Below are 15933 nucleotides of genomic sequence, written 5' to 3'. Positions count from 1 at the left end.
CTTGTCTCCCAAAGATGTTTATACAATCGTAAACAAAATAAATGATCGGCCCAATGGAGGAGTCATACATTTTCTATAACCTACTTCAAGAAGGACCATCAATAATGGTGTTCTGTATTTCTCAGAGTGAGATTTGACTGGGAACACCAAGGGCCCTATCTTGCACCCAGCGCAATTGACTTTGTACACTGACGCATGTATCATTCCTATTTTGCACCCGCGCAAAGCGGACTTTTCCCTCCACAGAAGCACGTCGGTTAACTAGCAAATACACTTGCGCTCCCCGGGGCGGTTCAGCGCAAAGAGGAGGCGTGTTCCGGCGCAAACTTTCCCTCATGCTATTTTGCAGGTTTAGAAAACAATTCCGCCAGTGACCAGGAAAAACCTAGTCTAAAGTCAGTGGCGCGTTGGGCATGTTATTCATGCTATTTTAAGGGCGCATGCTTGGCCATAATCAATGTAGCGTGTGCACAACGCGCATTACAATTTGATGCTCTCATCTACACAGAAGCAGCCGTTTTCATTTTTGCAAATCATACATTATTACTAGGAAAAATATTAGGTCTTGTAGGTCTTGATAAGCCTAGGGCTTCTACGTATCCCTTTACGAACAGTGTGATTATTATGCAAAAAAAAAAAAAAAGGTTTTGTTTTTCTTGATTTTGTTTTATTTTTATTGATGGATATTTAATGTGTTGCTGTCTTTGGTTTAATTTATTTTTTAATTGTTCGAAATAAAGATTTCATTCATTTATTCATATTAATACACGAAAATAAAATAGGCATAAATCTAGCTTACACATTTAATCATACGCCCAAATTATCATACGCCTGTTTAACCGAAGCTAATTTGGGTGTGTTTGTTTCTCCATCCCCAATGTTACTTCTCTGTGTTTTACGGCCGTGACGAGGACGTCGGTCTCCTCGGCTGTGAACCGCTCCTGGCGCGCGCCTGGCAAATCCGCCGTTATAATAGGAATCCGCTTAGAAAAAGCGCGCCTGCTCTTAAAGGGAATGTGAGATGTCGCTCTGATTGGTTTATTTCACGTTACGCCCAAACCACACCTATGAATAATGAAGCTACTTCCGACCAACCCCTTTTAGATTTGCGTCGGGCGCAAGAGTCATTTATCCCGCCGGGAAAATAGCAACAGCGCCGAGACCCGCCCACAAAGTTACTTGCGCTTTGCGCTTTGACACTTGCGTTTCAGATCGTTAAAATAGGGCCCCAAGAGTTACAGTGAAATGTTTAAAATCGAACTCTCAGATTTACTTTGAGCCAAGAAGAAACATTTCTCACTAGGACCCTAAATGTCAAACACAAAGATGTGTGGTTCTGTTCATGGAGTGTGTTTACTTCAACCTACGCATTCTGTCTCAACATGAGCTAGTGTACACAATGAGTAGAGACTTCATTAATTCAGAGAAATGCAGAAGATTGCAAAACTTCATCAATCTGATATCAATGTACATTTACATTTAAAGTCCCCCCTGTAGTCAATAATTGTATCCCTTGAAACTCATCTTTGATTACCAAAATGATGTAATTAGGGCCCAAGCCCTGAAAGGGCGAAGGCCCTATTGTGTCCGTAAGGGAATTTTTTTTTTTTGCCTTTTTGCCACTTTTGGGGCCCTTAACATGCTCAAAAACTCTTGAAATTTTGCACACACGTCAGAACCTGCGGCCATCAGGGCCGGGCTGAAGCTGGTACCGGGGCGTGGCAGGGGGGCTGGACAGCGCCCCCTTGAACACGGTCTGAAAACTTGGTCCATATATCAAACACGTTTGCATGAATTAATATGAAACTCGGTACACATATAGATCTCATCAGGCCGAACAACTTCCGCACTCTAAGTTATTAGCTCCGCCCAACATAAAACTTCAGCAGTGTGTTCGTGGTAAGAGGCCGATCACATGTATGTAACTATTGTGAGTCAAAGTTATAGCGCCACCAACTGGCAGCAGGAAGTGTGTCACTTTCTAAATGCTTTTGACAAAAGTGAAGGGGTTAATTTTATGTACAGTCACAAAAATCAGTACGTATATTGGTCTCATCGAGCCGGACAACTTTCTCATTTACAGTCATTAGCTCTGACCAACAGGAAGTCAGATATTTTGGTTTGAATGTGGATTTCTTTGCAAAATCAGCCTCTGTATTTTTACCGTGGTTTATTTTAAGTGGTTTATATATTTTTTTGTTACATTTGTTATATATATGTATATATAATAAAAAGTGTAACTAAAGGCACCAGGGTGGCGGTGCCACCGGCTTGGGCCCGCAATCTCTGCTCGCAGCTATATTTAAACTTTTTTTCCTGTGAAAAAAATGTCTTCGTGCCTTAAAATAGCTTAAATGCAACTCTACACCCTTGATTCATTTAATATACGCGGATCCATGAATATGCTAATAAGCCCCGCCTCCACTCACTCACACCAGCTCAGAAATTCGTGCGGCCAACTTACTTAGGTAAACGCTGCACAATGGTATCGCTCTTTACACCGTCGGACACATAACGGTAATTAATATGATTAGCCTTTTGCTTGACTATGTTATCAAACAGCTAACAATGTGTTGCTAATGTTACAAAAACCATGTTCCCGTTCGCCATCTCAAGAGTCAGACAGCTGCCTTCTAACAATCAGCATCCTTAGAAACCCTTTGAACAACTCAGAACGTCAGTGGAGAGAGACATATAGTTCATCATAACATCATAATATACATCATAATGATATGCTAAAGCCCGCCTGCACGTTGACGTGATTGACACAAGGTAGTTTGAGACGAAAGAAACACCAACGATTTCAAACCGTGTTTTTGAGACTGTCTTTAGATCACTGCAGTTTTAAAGAGAAAATACTTAGCAATGGTGTTGACATACGTATAAACAACATTAAAAACTTGATTTTCACCACAGGGGGACTTTAAGACATTTAGTAGATACTCTTATCCAGATTGCACATAAGAAACTGTTGTGGTCAAACATACTATAGGGAAAGCTGTCTTTTAAAAACAAACAAGTACTAAGGCTTAAACCTTACGCCTTATAAGGTTTTAGCCCTAGTAAAACCCCAATACAAATAAACAAGCCATGTTATTGTGAATGTCACTTTCGGTCTGGAGTTTGTGTACTGCCTGTGGCTTTGCTGTTATGGCAAGACTTCACACACCTTGCACCTAGGGTTGTATTTGTGAGGGTTACACCTAGCAAGTCTGGGCAATGCTCCATTACACTGAGACAGTCAAGGTGAGAAATAAAAATACATTTTCAGGTCTCTTCAACTGCTACTGACACAAGAGTTGGTGAGATTTATTGATTCGCTGAAAAAAAATATTATTTCTAATGTTATCCTGTTGAAATTCAGAGGATGTTACAAACTCGGTTGAAAGACCTAGCGAGTTGCCTACATATAAATAATTTAACCTGTTAGCTAATGTAAAAAAAGAACGCCTCAGTGCGCCTGTGTCCTCCCACAGGTTAACAGGTTAAAATAAAAGCATCTTGTGTGTACATAATGCACTGTGATACTAATAATATCTGTAGTACACAGCTTTGTACATCATGGGCACAAAGACTTGAGGGGTCTTTGAAGAGACCTTCATTTGACCAATTTGCATCATACTGTATGTATCCTTCACAGGGAGGGCAATACCAGAATGCATTCTGACTAGCTAAGTGAAATTTAGTCCAAGATGACTAGTGGAGGTAAATCTCACTCTTATAAAAAGTGAATATTTTACCCAATGTGAGTGAGAGAGAGAAGAGTCCTATAGGGATGACATAGTTTTGTAGGCCAAACCGGAAGTTTGCATTACCCTGGTCCCTTGTAAAAAGCCATTTGGATTTTTTCCATTGGCTTTGGGTTATTGCCGAAAACAAGCGCTATGACCAAAAAAGTTTATGATGCTTACACATTTTATTCATCAAGAAAATCTTGACAAGTTAAAACAGCTTTTACGGATTTGAAAGCCTAAATACAAATCGCCAGAATAAAAAAAGCTAAAGTTAGGCTATAAACAAGCTACACCATGATCACGTGACTTCAGTGTCACAAACACTAAGCATCCGGCAACTCTTGCTGTCTCTATTTAAAATCTTAAAGTTGGAAAGTTTGAGTTAGAATAGTTTGACTCTCTGTGGTCATTAAAAATCCCAGGATGTCCTTCGAAAAAGAGTAGGGGTGTAACCCCGGCATCCAGGCCAAATCTGCCCCTTGGCCCCTGTCCATCATGGCCTCCTAATCATCCCTATATACTGATTGGCTTCATCACTGTCTCCTCTCCACCAGTAAGCTGGTGTGTGGTGGGCGTTCTGGCGCAATATGGCTGCCGTCGCATCATCCAAGTGGATGCTGCACATTGGTGGTGGTTGAGGAGATTCCCCCCTTCCATATGTAAAGCGCTTTGAGGTCTCAGAAAAAGCGCTATATAAATGTAACGAATTATTATTATTATTATTATTAGCGTGATGACGTTTAACGTCCCCTGCACCCTCTGTAGACCCATTTATTAATTAATGTTCATACCTTATTTTTAGGCATTTAAAGGGATACTTCACCTCTGGGAAGATGAATGTGTATTTAAAATAGGTCATTTAAGTAGAAGAAATGTGAAGAAATTTTTGAATTTGGAGCTTTCTAGACTGAGAAAAGCCAGAAAATGTATTTTTGGCTTATGTGGATGAAAGACAACAAATCCCAGAATGCACTTGCTTCGCTGTTTTAGGAGGCCACGCCTACCGGTAAGACTACCGGAGACTACCGGTGAGTGCGCACTGCGCAGTTTAAAACAACAAAGCTAGCCTACGTGATGAGTTTGCGAGGGATTTAGAGATAGCCCAAAATGTCCGGGATTCGGCTTTTGCGTTCTACAGTCGCCATTCATTCATCATGTTTACTGTGGCGAGCAGGACGAGGCTGACGGCCGCGGGAGAACAGCGCGAGGCCGGTGGCATGATTACTGAGACGCGCCGGGTCTCCCATCTCTCACGGAGGAGCGGGAATTTTTCTTAGCAATGGTAAAACGCACATCAACCGATCACTTGTTTAGCGTTCATGTAAACACTACATTCAAATTCACCAATCGGAATGAATTCAGTTAGATTGAAACAAAAGGTGTGCATGTAAACAAGAAATAGCGACCGCAGAAAGCAAAAGCTGAATCCCGTACATTTTGAACGATCTCGGCCCGCCGGACAAGTCCGGGAAAAGGAGGATGGTTACTTACTCAGCTTTCTCCTACTATTCAGCTTTCTCCACAGAACAAGAGCTTGCTAGCTTAGCTTCCAAAGAAAGACGGCTGACACTGTGTACATTCTGACTGAGTGAGATCCCACCCTGTATGGGCGGGCTGAAAACATGCGGAACAACGCCATCTACTGGCTGTAGTCTTTAGCCTCTGGCCAGAAAATCCTCCGATGACGCAAAATGACGATTTTTGCGTCATCGGAGGATTTTTTCCAGACAAAAAATACATAAATCTCTTGTCTCAGGGGGATATGAGGGTGGAAAGCATGGTAATTCGAAAATACTACAGGTTTTCTACTAATACAAAGCTTAATGCTAAATCCTGAAGTAACCCTTTAACTTAAAACCATTAAAAAAATTTTTTTAAAAAAAAACCATTTTAACCATGGCACGATGGAACCAGACGTTATTTCTGGGTTTTAGCACTCATCCCTGTATACAGCAAGGCAGCTTACTAGGTTTTGTGGTCACACTTTAGATAAGGGTCCGGTTCTCACTATTAACTAACTATTAACTATGACTTTTGCCCCAGTAGCCACCTAATTACTGCTTATTAATAGTTAATAAGGTAGTTGTTAAGTTTGGGTATTGAGTAGGATTAAGGAATGTATGGTCATGCATGAATAAGGCATTAATGTGTGCTTTATAAGTACTAATGAACCAGTTTTGCTATTGAGATTTTCATTAGATTTTCAGTATTCCAAGTATTCCGACAAATAGGATTCATTTCACATTAGGATAATAGAATTTCACATCAAGTATTAACTGACAAGTGCCTAGCTTGGAATTTAATTCAGTGAAATAATGCTCATTGGGTGGGCTTACAGATATTTGTCTTCGTGTTTGAACTACCACATAAAGGTTTTTAAATATTTGAGACCAATGTGAAGTACTTTAGTCACTCTGTATTGATGATTTGCTTGGTTGCCCATGTTCAAACTGCTCCCCTGAGTGTGCCTGTGAACAAACAACTGGTTTAAGAAGTCATGTTTTGAGGTGGGCTTCTTGAAAATTGTATGTTTAACGGCAGTTTCCTTATTCTTCAATTGAGCTCAGTGGTTTTCTCCCCCAGGTGGCAAATTTCAGATGATTTCAAACCACTGTCAATATCACAATAAATAAATGTAAACTTGATGAAAGTGTTTAGATGTCTGCGTAGTCAAAGACTGATTTGGATCAAAGCCATGTTGAGGTAGAATATCTTCTTCACGTGCTTGTGCATTTATCATAATTTTTTGCTTGTTCTACAGGTCCAGTGGCAGTCATCAGTGGAGAGGAAGACTCTGCAAGCCCTCTTCATCATGTCAACCATGGTATCGTCACACCTTGCTCTCTCGATGCGGGACCTGACGCAGTCGTAATCGGCATGAGTCGCATTCCTGTCATCGAGAACCCGCAGTACTTTCGACATGGACACAATTGCAACAAACCAACCACCTGTGAGTGCATGTCTCACTACTTGTTGATGTGCTACATTTGGTTCTAAAAATACAATTCAAAGTTGATATGAAATCAAATTTGACCCTATTTATACAACCAGTTTGGGGTCAGAAAGATATATATATTTTTTTTTTTAAATAAAGAAATTAAAGGAATAGTTCACCCAAAAATGAAAATTATTCCAAAATTGTATTATTATTCCACAAGCCATCCTAGGTGTTATTAACCCGACTCCAATGGGTTAATAAATGCCTTCAGAAGCGAAGCGATTTGGTTTTGGTTAAGAAAAATATCCATATTTAACATTTTACAAACAGATCCTCTGACATTTTTCTTTAAAACGTATTGTTTTAGACTTCTAAATCGTGACCGGTGTTTTGTTTTCCTCTATCTCTACCATCTCCACTTCTGTTTTCGTCAATTCTCACCTAAGCTTACGCTACGCCTACATTATATCTCTTGGAAATAATGGTGATGGAAATAATTCCTGTGTTTACGAAAGAACGCTACTCTTGACCTTTTAGCTAGCCCGCAGTATATCCTCATTATATAGCGCAGTAAATGGGTCACTAAGAAGATGTTTGAATAAGCACAAAAGTGTTAAAAATAGAGGACTTTTGTATGCCCTGAGCTTGCACTTATTGCAGAGTGCATGGGAACAAATGCCAACTCCATTGTTTGTATAAATGGCCATGAATGACTACGCAGAGCTCCTGCTAAGATTTATGAGATCTTTTATATATTTATTTGCTATTTTTGGGGCCCGTTGTGACCGAAGAGTTGCGCATTGACAATTACTTTACTCGGAGCAAATGGTGTCTTAGTTTAGCCCTTTAATGTAATTAATTGGAACAAATATACTTGTCACTTTACATAAGTGTTTTTGTTAGCCAAATTTAGAGGTTAAAAGGGGGCCTGACTGATTTATGGCACGTAGTATCGAATATATGGGGACACAGACTTGCACACATCAACACACACACAGTCTATTTATATTCAAGGCACAAAACAGTGGTCTATTCACAGGGTGCACTGACGGCTATGAAAAGGAATCCAAAAGGCAGAGGACAATCACATTTTGCCCTCATGAATAAATTAACTCTTTATGCATAATGGATGGCATAAAATCTTTATAGCTGTAGATACATAACCATCATGGCCGTGCCCATATCTGATGAGTGTGTGATATTTAAATGACAGTTAGCTGCTTAAGAGAGCGTATATTTTTACTTTTCAGACTCTGAGAAAGCTCGGAGCAACTAGAAAGCTCTTTATGTGTTAGCTGTATAAGCTGAATCATTTATATAAAGATACACCTTATAAAAATGGTCCAAGGTTCAGCTCATGATTTTTTTATAGAGAGAACATAAAATAGAAGAGCGATGCGTTTCAGACCAGTTTCACCCAGTTGATACTGGGTTTACATTTGTAGACATGAAGAATATGCAGTAATGCAAACATTCAGTGGTCCGTGAGAAAGAAATTGAATATGTATAGCATAAATAAGACAATGTCTATTTTATACATTTTCCATTGTGATATTTATCAATGTAGTTATAATATTTGTTAAATAATATCATTTTATTTTTATTCAATATTTTTAAATATATTATTTAAACACTAACATTTTATTCTTTTATTATTAAATATAATTTGTATTGTTTTATTTTACTGTTATACAGTATATGAGAATCTAATATTAGGAAATACACAAGAACTCAAATGTAAAATGTCTGGATATTGTGGTCATTTGTGGGGAAAAATGTTTTTCCTTGCATGATTACGGTTTTATTTGCAGACTTCAGTATTTGAAAGGATTTCAAGTAAGCAAGTCCCTTGAGCCATGACAGGATGACTTTTCAGGAATTCAAAAGATGACTGACTCACAAAAGCTATTTTGCAATTATAATTGAGTTCTGCTGCATTTACTTACTTACCTTTTCAAACCAACATGAGTTTATTCCTGAACTACATACTATAGCATCTCAGTTGATGGTTAGCACAGAGTTTTGCTTTACCTATATCCTATATCCAAGATCCAAGAATAATCTCTAGCATCCCATTTGCACATGGAGACCAAGTGTTGACTTTTCTATGTCTGTTTGAACATTTGTTCACTTTGCGTTTTGCCATGTGGATCACATAGAATTATGTTAATAATTATGTTGATAACATAACACATTTCATTTATTTATTTATTTAAGGGGCGGCTCCTTTAGGGCTTGTCATTAAACGGCCGCTGTTATGATCGGCTAACGTCACTGGATAGGAAACATCATCAACGTCCACTCGCTATTGCATTTAATCTGTCCTTGTTACACATGTTACATGTATTTACTATAGTTATAACTATAAATTAGGCATAATTACATGCAACTAGCCCTAAACCTAACCTAATCCTAACCCTATAGTAAGTAGGCAACATGTACTCAATTCCATATAGAAAACTGTCATTTACAGACAAAGCATTATGAAATCATTTACTTTTGTGATGCAGCTGCTGTCAGATCCAATACAGTTGGCTGTTTCATCTTGCCTCGCTTACAAAACAAAATGCTCCGAACTAACATATAACAATCCGATGTGTTCCGGGACACCATTAAAATAAAATCCACTTGTTTCTGATGCTGGGATCCTTCTGAAGTCTGTACAGAGACCCAGTTTAAACTGGACATGACAAAGCGAATGTTCTTTCACTCTTCCATTTGTCTTGTTGATGACAGACTCAAGTGCGTGGAGTACGTCAGAAACTGAACCCACATCTCTACACTGTATCCAGTGCAGACAGCATCAGTGATTTTAATAGGCTGAATTTGCATGTGTAGGTAAATGCCAGCAATTAAGTGACTGAATGCCAGTGGGCGGAGCCTATGGTGCGATTTAAGTTTCTGACGTCACAGATCCCGCAATATCAAAACGAGCCGTTTTTGTACTCTTTTGTAGTTCACAAAACCTAGTACTTTTGGAGCTTTGGAGCTTTAATAAGTGCTTTGCTCATAACGAAGAGGACATTTAAGCTATAAAACTTGCAGGGTGTTTTAATGGTACAAAGTATGTCAAAAAATAAAGGCAAATTTTATTTATCATGCCATGGCCCCTTTAATATTGAAATATTTGCTGCTGAGGTTTCTGGCTTAAAGGTATAGTGGAGGATTTTCCCGAATTTTAGAAAAGAACCGCCCTCTCCACTTTTTGCAAAAATGCACATGCGCAACACTCTACCTGCTCCCGAGAGGGAACGCCTATTAAACGTGTGCACGAGAGAGCATGCACGAGCCTAGTTCTCCTCGTGCACGCTCTGTTTACAAGTTGCTGTCGGTGCGTGACTTGTGCCAGGGCTAGCATCGCTAATCATAGCTTACATTAACTTTTACTAGCAGTGATTTTAAATGGATTTCTCCAAATAGCATGCCAAACTTTACCTGTCGAGTAGAAACTTTGCGACTGAGGCATCAGTGGGAAGCCCAACCTGTGCTTTTAGCGCACGCCAGCGTGTGAAATATTCTCCTAAAAACACTCTGGTCTTGTTTCTTTCTTCAGAGGCCTTTCTCTTCTTGTCATACAATTCGTAGACACTTTTTCTCTTGCGACCCTCAGACATTTTGAAAAAACCCGGTGAGAACGGCGAGCTTCAATGAATGACTGAAACCGTAGCTCACCACCATAGACAGTATATAAACGGCTCACCACACATATACACCTGAAAGTGCGCATGCGCAGAAAGCGAAAACTACCTAGGGACGAGTACTTTCGACGGCCTTACGTAAACATATCACCAGAATGATTGACAACTAGGAGGACCAATAGTCTTGATGATCCACCCGGAAAAAGAAAATCCTCCACTATACCTTTAAGTCATGGGAAATACAGCTGGATCACGTGCAATAGACTGAAGATCATTATTCAGGTAGCAGTATTCCTAGAGGAAGTGAGTGGACTAGCATTTACAATGAGCTCCATGTGTTACAAAGGCTATAAATACACGATCGTGACTGTGCATTGCAAATATATAAGATTGTATATAAGATATATAAGATGTCCCTCAATTAAAACAGAAATCATAAATGATAAACACATTTGCCTACATAGCTATAACTTAAAATGTTGGAAGTTTAAGCTGTCACATATGAATTTGTTGCAAGAGCAAAACTGCAATTATAAATACAAGAGTGAAAAGAATGACCTTCCATTTTAAATAACCTGTCTCAAAGATGCAGTTGAGAAGAGCAATTGTTTTATCGTACTCCTGCAATATCTGTCTTATTTCTCCCGCTTCATCAGATTAGTGGCAATGGCTGCTGATATTTGTATCCTGCAGTGACCGTGTTTTGTGTCCTGTTCACATTGAACTGCTCAGGACATCTGGAGAAGATATGTCTATGCCGATGTCTCCTGTGTACACCGTCATTGTTCTGGACACAATTACTTCGATTGCATTGTTTCAAGGTAACATTTGATGACAAGCTGAATTTATCAGGCTAAAGTGCGAGAGGACAAAGGCATCCGCTCAGAAAAAGGGCATTGTAAATGAATGCATGCCAGGTTTAATGAAGCTCTGAATGTGCACACCTTCACAAAGATTTTGATTCAAGCGATCTATTGTTACTGCTCATCTCATCCAGCCTCATTTGAAGTTCAATGAAGGTGGACACGACACAAACCAGGTGCTTGATAACAACTGATCAGCTATATTTGTGAATAGATGTTTTTGAGCATTTCTTTTTTTTATGTTCCTTTTGTAGTTGAAAATGACATTAATTACATTAGTGAATTTCTTTGAGTTTCAGTTCAATTTAATTCTACTTTCAGAAAAGTTCAAATGTGCATTTAATTTTTATGTATGCAGTCTTTTTCAAGTTGAAAATCACATTAATTGCATTTGTGAATTTCCTTGAATTTCAGTATATACAGTGATGAAAGTATTCAGACCCCCTTAAATTTTTCACTCTTAATTTTTTTCCTCATTATTGTACACACAGCACCCCATATTGACAGAAAAACACAGAATTGTTGACATTTTTGCACATTTATTAAAAAAGAAAAACTGAAATATCACATGGTCCTAAGTATTCAGACCCTTTGACCCTAATTCAGGTCATTGTCTTGTTGGAAGGTGAACCTTCGGCCCAGTCTGAGGTCCAGAGCACTCTGGAGAAGGTTTTCGTCCAGGATATCCCTGTACTTGGCCGCATTCATTTTTCCCTCGATTGCAACCAGTCGTCATGTCCCTGCAGCTGATAAACACCCCCACAGCATGATGCTGCCACCACCATGCTTCACTGTTGAGACTGTATTGGACAGGTGATGAGCAGTGCCTGGTTTTCTCCACACATACCGCTTAGAATTAAGGCCAAAAAGTTCTATCTTGGTCTCATCAGACCAGAGAATCTTATTTATCACCATCTTGGAGTCCTTCAGGTGTGCTTTCATGTGTCTTGCACTGAGGAGAGGCTTCCGTCGGGCCACTCTGCCATAAAGCCCCGACTGGTGGATGGCTGCAGTGATGGTTGACTTACTACAACTTTCTCCCATCTCCCGACTGCATCTCTGGAGCTCAGCCACAGTGATCTTTGGGTTCTTCTTTACCTCTCTCACCAAGGCTCTTCTCCCCCGATAGCTCAGTTTGGCCGGACGGCCAGCTCTAGGAAGGGTTCTGGTCATCCCAAACGTCTTCCATTTAAGGATTATGAAGGCCACTGTGCTCTTAGGAACCTTAAGTCAAGTCAAGTCAAGTATATTTGTATAGTGCTTTTCACAATACAGATTGTATCAAAGCAGCTTCACAGTATTAAATTAAAATAATACAACAAGGTTTGTTTCTAGTGGAATTTATTGATTGATCAAATTAAATATCCCCAAAATATCCCCAACTGAGCAAGCCAAAGTCATCAGTGGCAAGGAACCGAAAAACTCCATCAAGTGACCTAATGGTGACCTAAAACCCCATCAGGTGACCTAATGGAGAAAAAAAACACCTTGGGAGAACCCAGGCTCAGTCGGGGCCAGTTCTCCTCTGGCGTTTATGAACTAGAGACAGGATTTAACTGTAAGATTAAAAATATTATATGAATGCCTGGCTGAAGAGATGCGACTTTAATCTAGTTTTAAACTGGGAGAGCGAGTCTGAGCAACAAACAGTATCAGGAAGGCTATTCCAGAGTTTTGGAGCTAAATGTGAAAATGCTCTCCCTCCTTTGGTGGATCTGGATATCCTAGGTATGACCAAAAGCCTCGAATTTAGTGATTTTAAAGAACGCGATGGATTATAGGGCGATAGAATATCCGTTAAATAGACTGAAGCTAGGCCGTTTAGGGCTTTATAAGTCAGTAGCAATACCTTGTAATTAATACGGGACTTTATAGGTAACCAATGTAGTGATGTTAAAATCGGTGTTATATGATCATATTTTCTTGATCTAGTAAGAACTCTAGTGGCTGCATTTTGGACTAACTGTAGCTTGTTTATTGAGGATGCAGGACAACCAGCTAATAAAGCATTACAGTAATCTAGTCTCGAGGTCATGAATGCATGAACTAACTTTTCTGCATCAGAAACTGATAGCATATTACGTAGCTTAGCAATGTTTCTAAGGTGGAAAAAGGCTGTTTTTGTAACATATGAAATATGATTTTCAAAAGACAGGTTGCAATCTAGTATAACACCCAGGTCTTGTACTGTAGAGGATAAAGTAACAGGACATCCTACTATGTTAAAGTTGTATTGTGAGAGGTTTTGTGGGCGGTTTTTTTAACCAATAAGTAGTACCTCTGTCTTGTCTGGATTTAATAAAAGAAAATTACATGTCATCCAATCTTTTATATCTTTAACACACTCTGTCAATTTGGATAATTTAACGTTTTCATCCGGCCGTGATGAAATATATATTTGAGTGTCATCAGCATAACAATGGAAACTAATTCCATGTTTCCTTATAATATTTCCAAGTGGCAGCATATATATTGAGAATAATAGAGGGCCTAACACAGATCCCTGCGGCACTCCATAGTTTACTGAAGTTATGATCGATTTTTCTCCATTTAAATAGCCAAAATGGTAGCGGTCAGATAAGTACGATCTGAACCAGCTTAATGCTTGTCCTTGAACACCAGTATAATTTTGTAGTCGATCTAAGAGTATTGTGTGATCTATAGTATCGAACGCAGCACTAAGATCAAGTAAAACTAATATTGAGATACAGCCTTGGTCAGAAGCTAAAAGTAAATCATTTGTGATTTTAACGAGCGCAGTTTCAGTGCTATGGTGCGGCCTGAATCCTGACTGAAACTTTTCATAGATGTCATTTTCTTGCAAGAAAGAGCCCAGTTGAGCGGAGACAATTGTTTCTAATATTTTAGAGATAAATGGAAGATTTGAAATGGGTCTATAATTTGCTAGGTTATTATGATCTAATTGTGGTTTCTTAATGAGTGGTTTTATAACTGCCAATTTAAATGTTCTTGGAACATGACCTAAAGATAAAGATGAGTTAATAATATTGAGGAGAGGCTCTTCCACTACAGGTAACACTTTCAGTAGTTTAGTTGGTATAGGATCTAATAAACATGTTGTTGGTTTAGATGAAGTGATACGTTTATTTAACTCTTTTTGTTCTATAGTTGTAAAGCACTGTAATTGTTCTTGCGGGGTGTTAAGTTCTTTGCCTTAAGTGCAGCAGAATTTTTTTTGTAACCTTGGCCAGATCTGTGCCTTGCCACAATTCTGTCTCTGAGCTCTTCAGGCAGTTCCTTTGACCTCATGATTCTCATTTGCTCTGACATGCACTGTGAGCTGTAAGGTCTTATATAGACAGGTGTGTGGCTTTCCTAATCAAGTCCAATCAGTATAATCAAACACAGCTGGACTCAAATGAAGGTGTAGAACCATCTCAAGGATGATCAGAAGAAATGGACAGCACCTGAGTTAAATATAGTGTCACAGCAAAGGGTCTGAATACTTAGGACCATGTGATATTTCAGGTTTTCTTTTTTAATAAATGTGCGAAAATGTCAACAATTCTGTGTTTTTCTGTCAATATGGGGTGCTGTGTGTACAATAATGAGGAAAAAAAATGACCTTAAATGATTTTAGCAAATGGCTGCAATATAACAAAGAGTGAAAAATTTAAGGGGGAATATATATATATATTCATGCATTCTTTTTTGAACACTTTTGTCAACACTTGAATATGGATAAGTTTCATTTAAAAGCAACACAGAAATGGGTTTGAACAAAAAGCTGAGAAAATCACGGTTTTGTTAAATACTACGTCCAGATCGGATTCAGAATGATGATCAAAACATAGCTGGAGTAGATCACTTCCATTAACTCACCCAAAGCTCCCACAGTCCTGTACCTCTTCATGGGTTTGACATTTCATTGGGTAACGCAGACATCCCAACCTGCACAAAGTCATTTCCGGGAGTCAAGAAATCTCCCCCGGGTGAGTGGGGTGGTTCGGTTCTGATTAATTCGGTTCGGGAGTATAGATAAAAGCCCGCCCGCACTGACAATTGATTGGTTGGGTCCTTACATGCGCTTTGTGAGGAACACACGCACACTAGCACACACACACGCAAGGTCTCTCGCTCCCTCTCTCTGCCGTGCGCGCGCTACGCATGCGCGCTCTAGATTCCGGGAGATTTTAACACATTTGCAGGAATCAGGGAGCCGCGATCAACATGCGGGAGACTCCCGGAACTTCCGGGAGACTTGGGATGTCTGGTAACGTTAGGCAGTTTTGATTTATAAGCTGTTGAATGTTTGATGATCGTGTTAGATCACACGTGCGTAAGCACTGCTTCAGTCGCTTGTTTCTGCTTCTTCTTCGCCTGTGTATTGATCCAAAGATTCTGGACTCTTTTAGAAGATTCCCCCCAGTTCTTTCACGATTGCTTTCCAGTCGCACCACCCTAAGGAATGCCCTGGTCATAAATCACATAAAATTCTGTCAATGATGGGGAAAGAGTTAATGGACCAATCTTGATGAACAGCACTATTTCTAATCATAGAGTTTTACTGCTGCAAACACACCTGCCTGTGCGTCTTTCCTAATTTCAGCCTTCAGGGTTTGATACATGTTCAGTCAGGATGAGGAATAAATAAATGACAGTGAGTCTTGGGATATTGCCTTTTTAATTCAGAGGCTTTCCACAACAGGATTGGGGTAAATAGGTTATGGGAGGAGCGGGGCTTGCCGGTTGGGTGGGGAGCTGAAGGTTAAGTTAACCCATCCCAAACTCCTGTGGCA

General features: G+C 39.5%; 1 protein-coding gene across 2 annotated transcripts in view; it reads left to right on the top strand.

Annotated features, from left to right (window-relative positions):
- The window catches only part of ntrk3b (neurotrophic tyrosine kinase, receptor, type 3b), a 131281-nt gene that overhangs the window by 96692 nt on the left and 18656 nt on the right, over positions 1–15933 (top strand). For both annotated transcript variants that reach the window (XM_084406053.1, XM_084406052.1), the window contains one exon: positions 6496–6684. In XM_084406053.1, coding sequence (XP_084262179.1) covers positions 6496–6684 — 189 coding nt within the window. The remainder of the gene's footprint in view (positions 1–6495; positions 6685–15933) is intronic.

The sequence above is a fragment of the Rutilus rutilus genome (assembly GCF_951802725.1).
Source record: "Rutilus rutilus genome assembly, chromosome: 3".
In the NCBI taxonomy this organism is placed as follows: domain Eukaryota; kingdom Metazoa; phylum Chordata; class Actinopteri; order Cypriniformes; family Leuciscidae; genus Rutilus; species Rutilus rutilus.
Note: the sequence above shows the minus strand (reverse complement) of the source record. Positions and strands in the feature narration are given on the sequence as shown.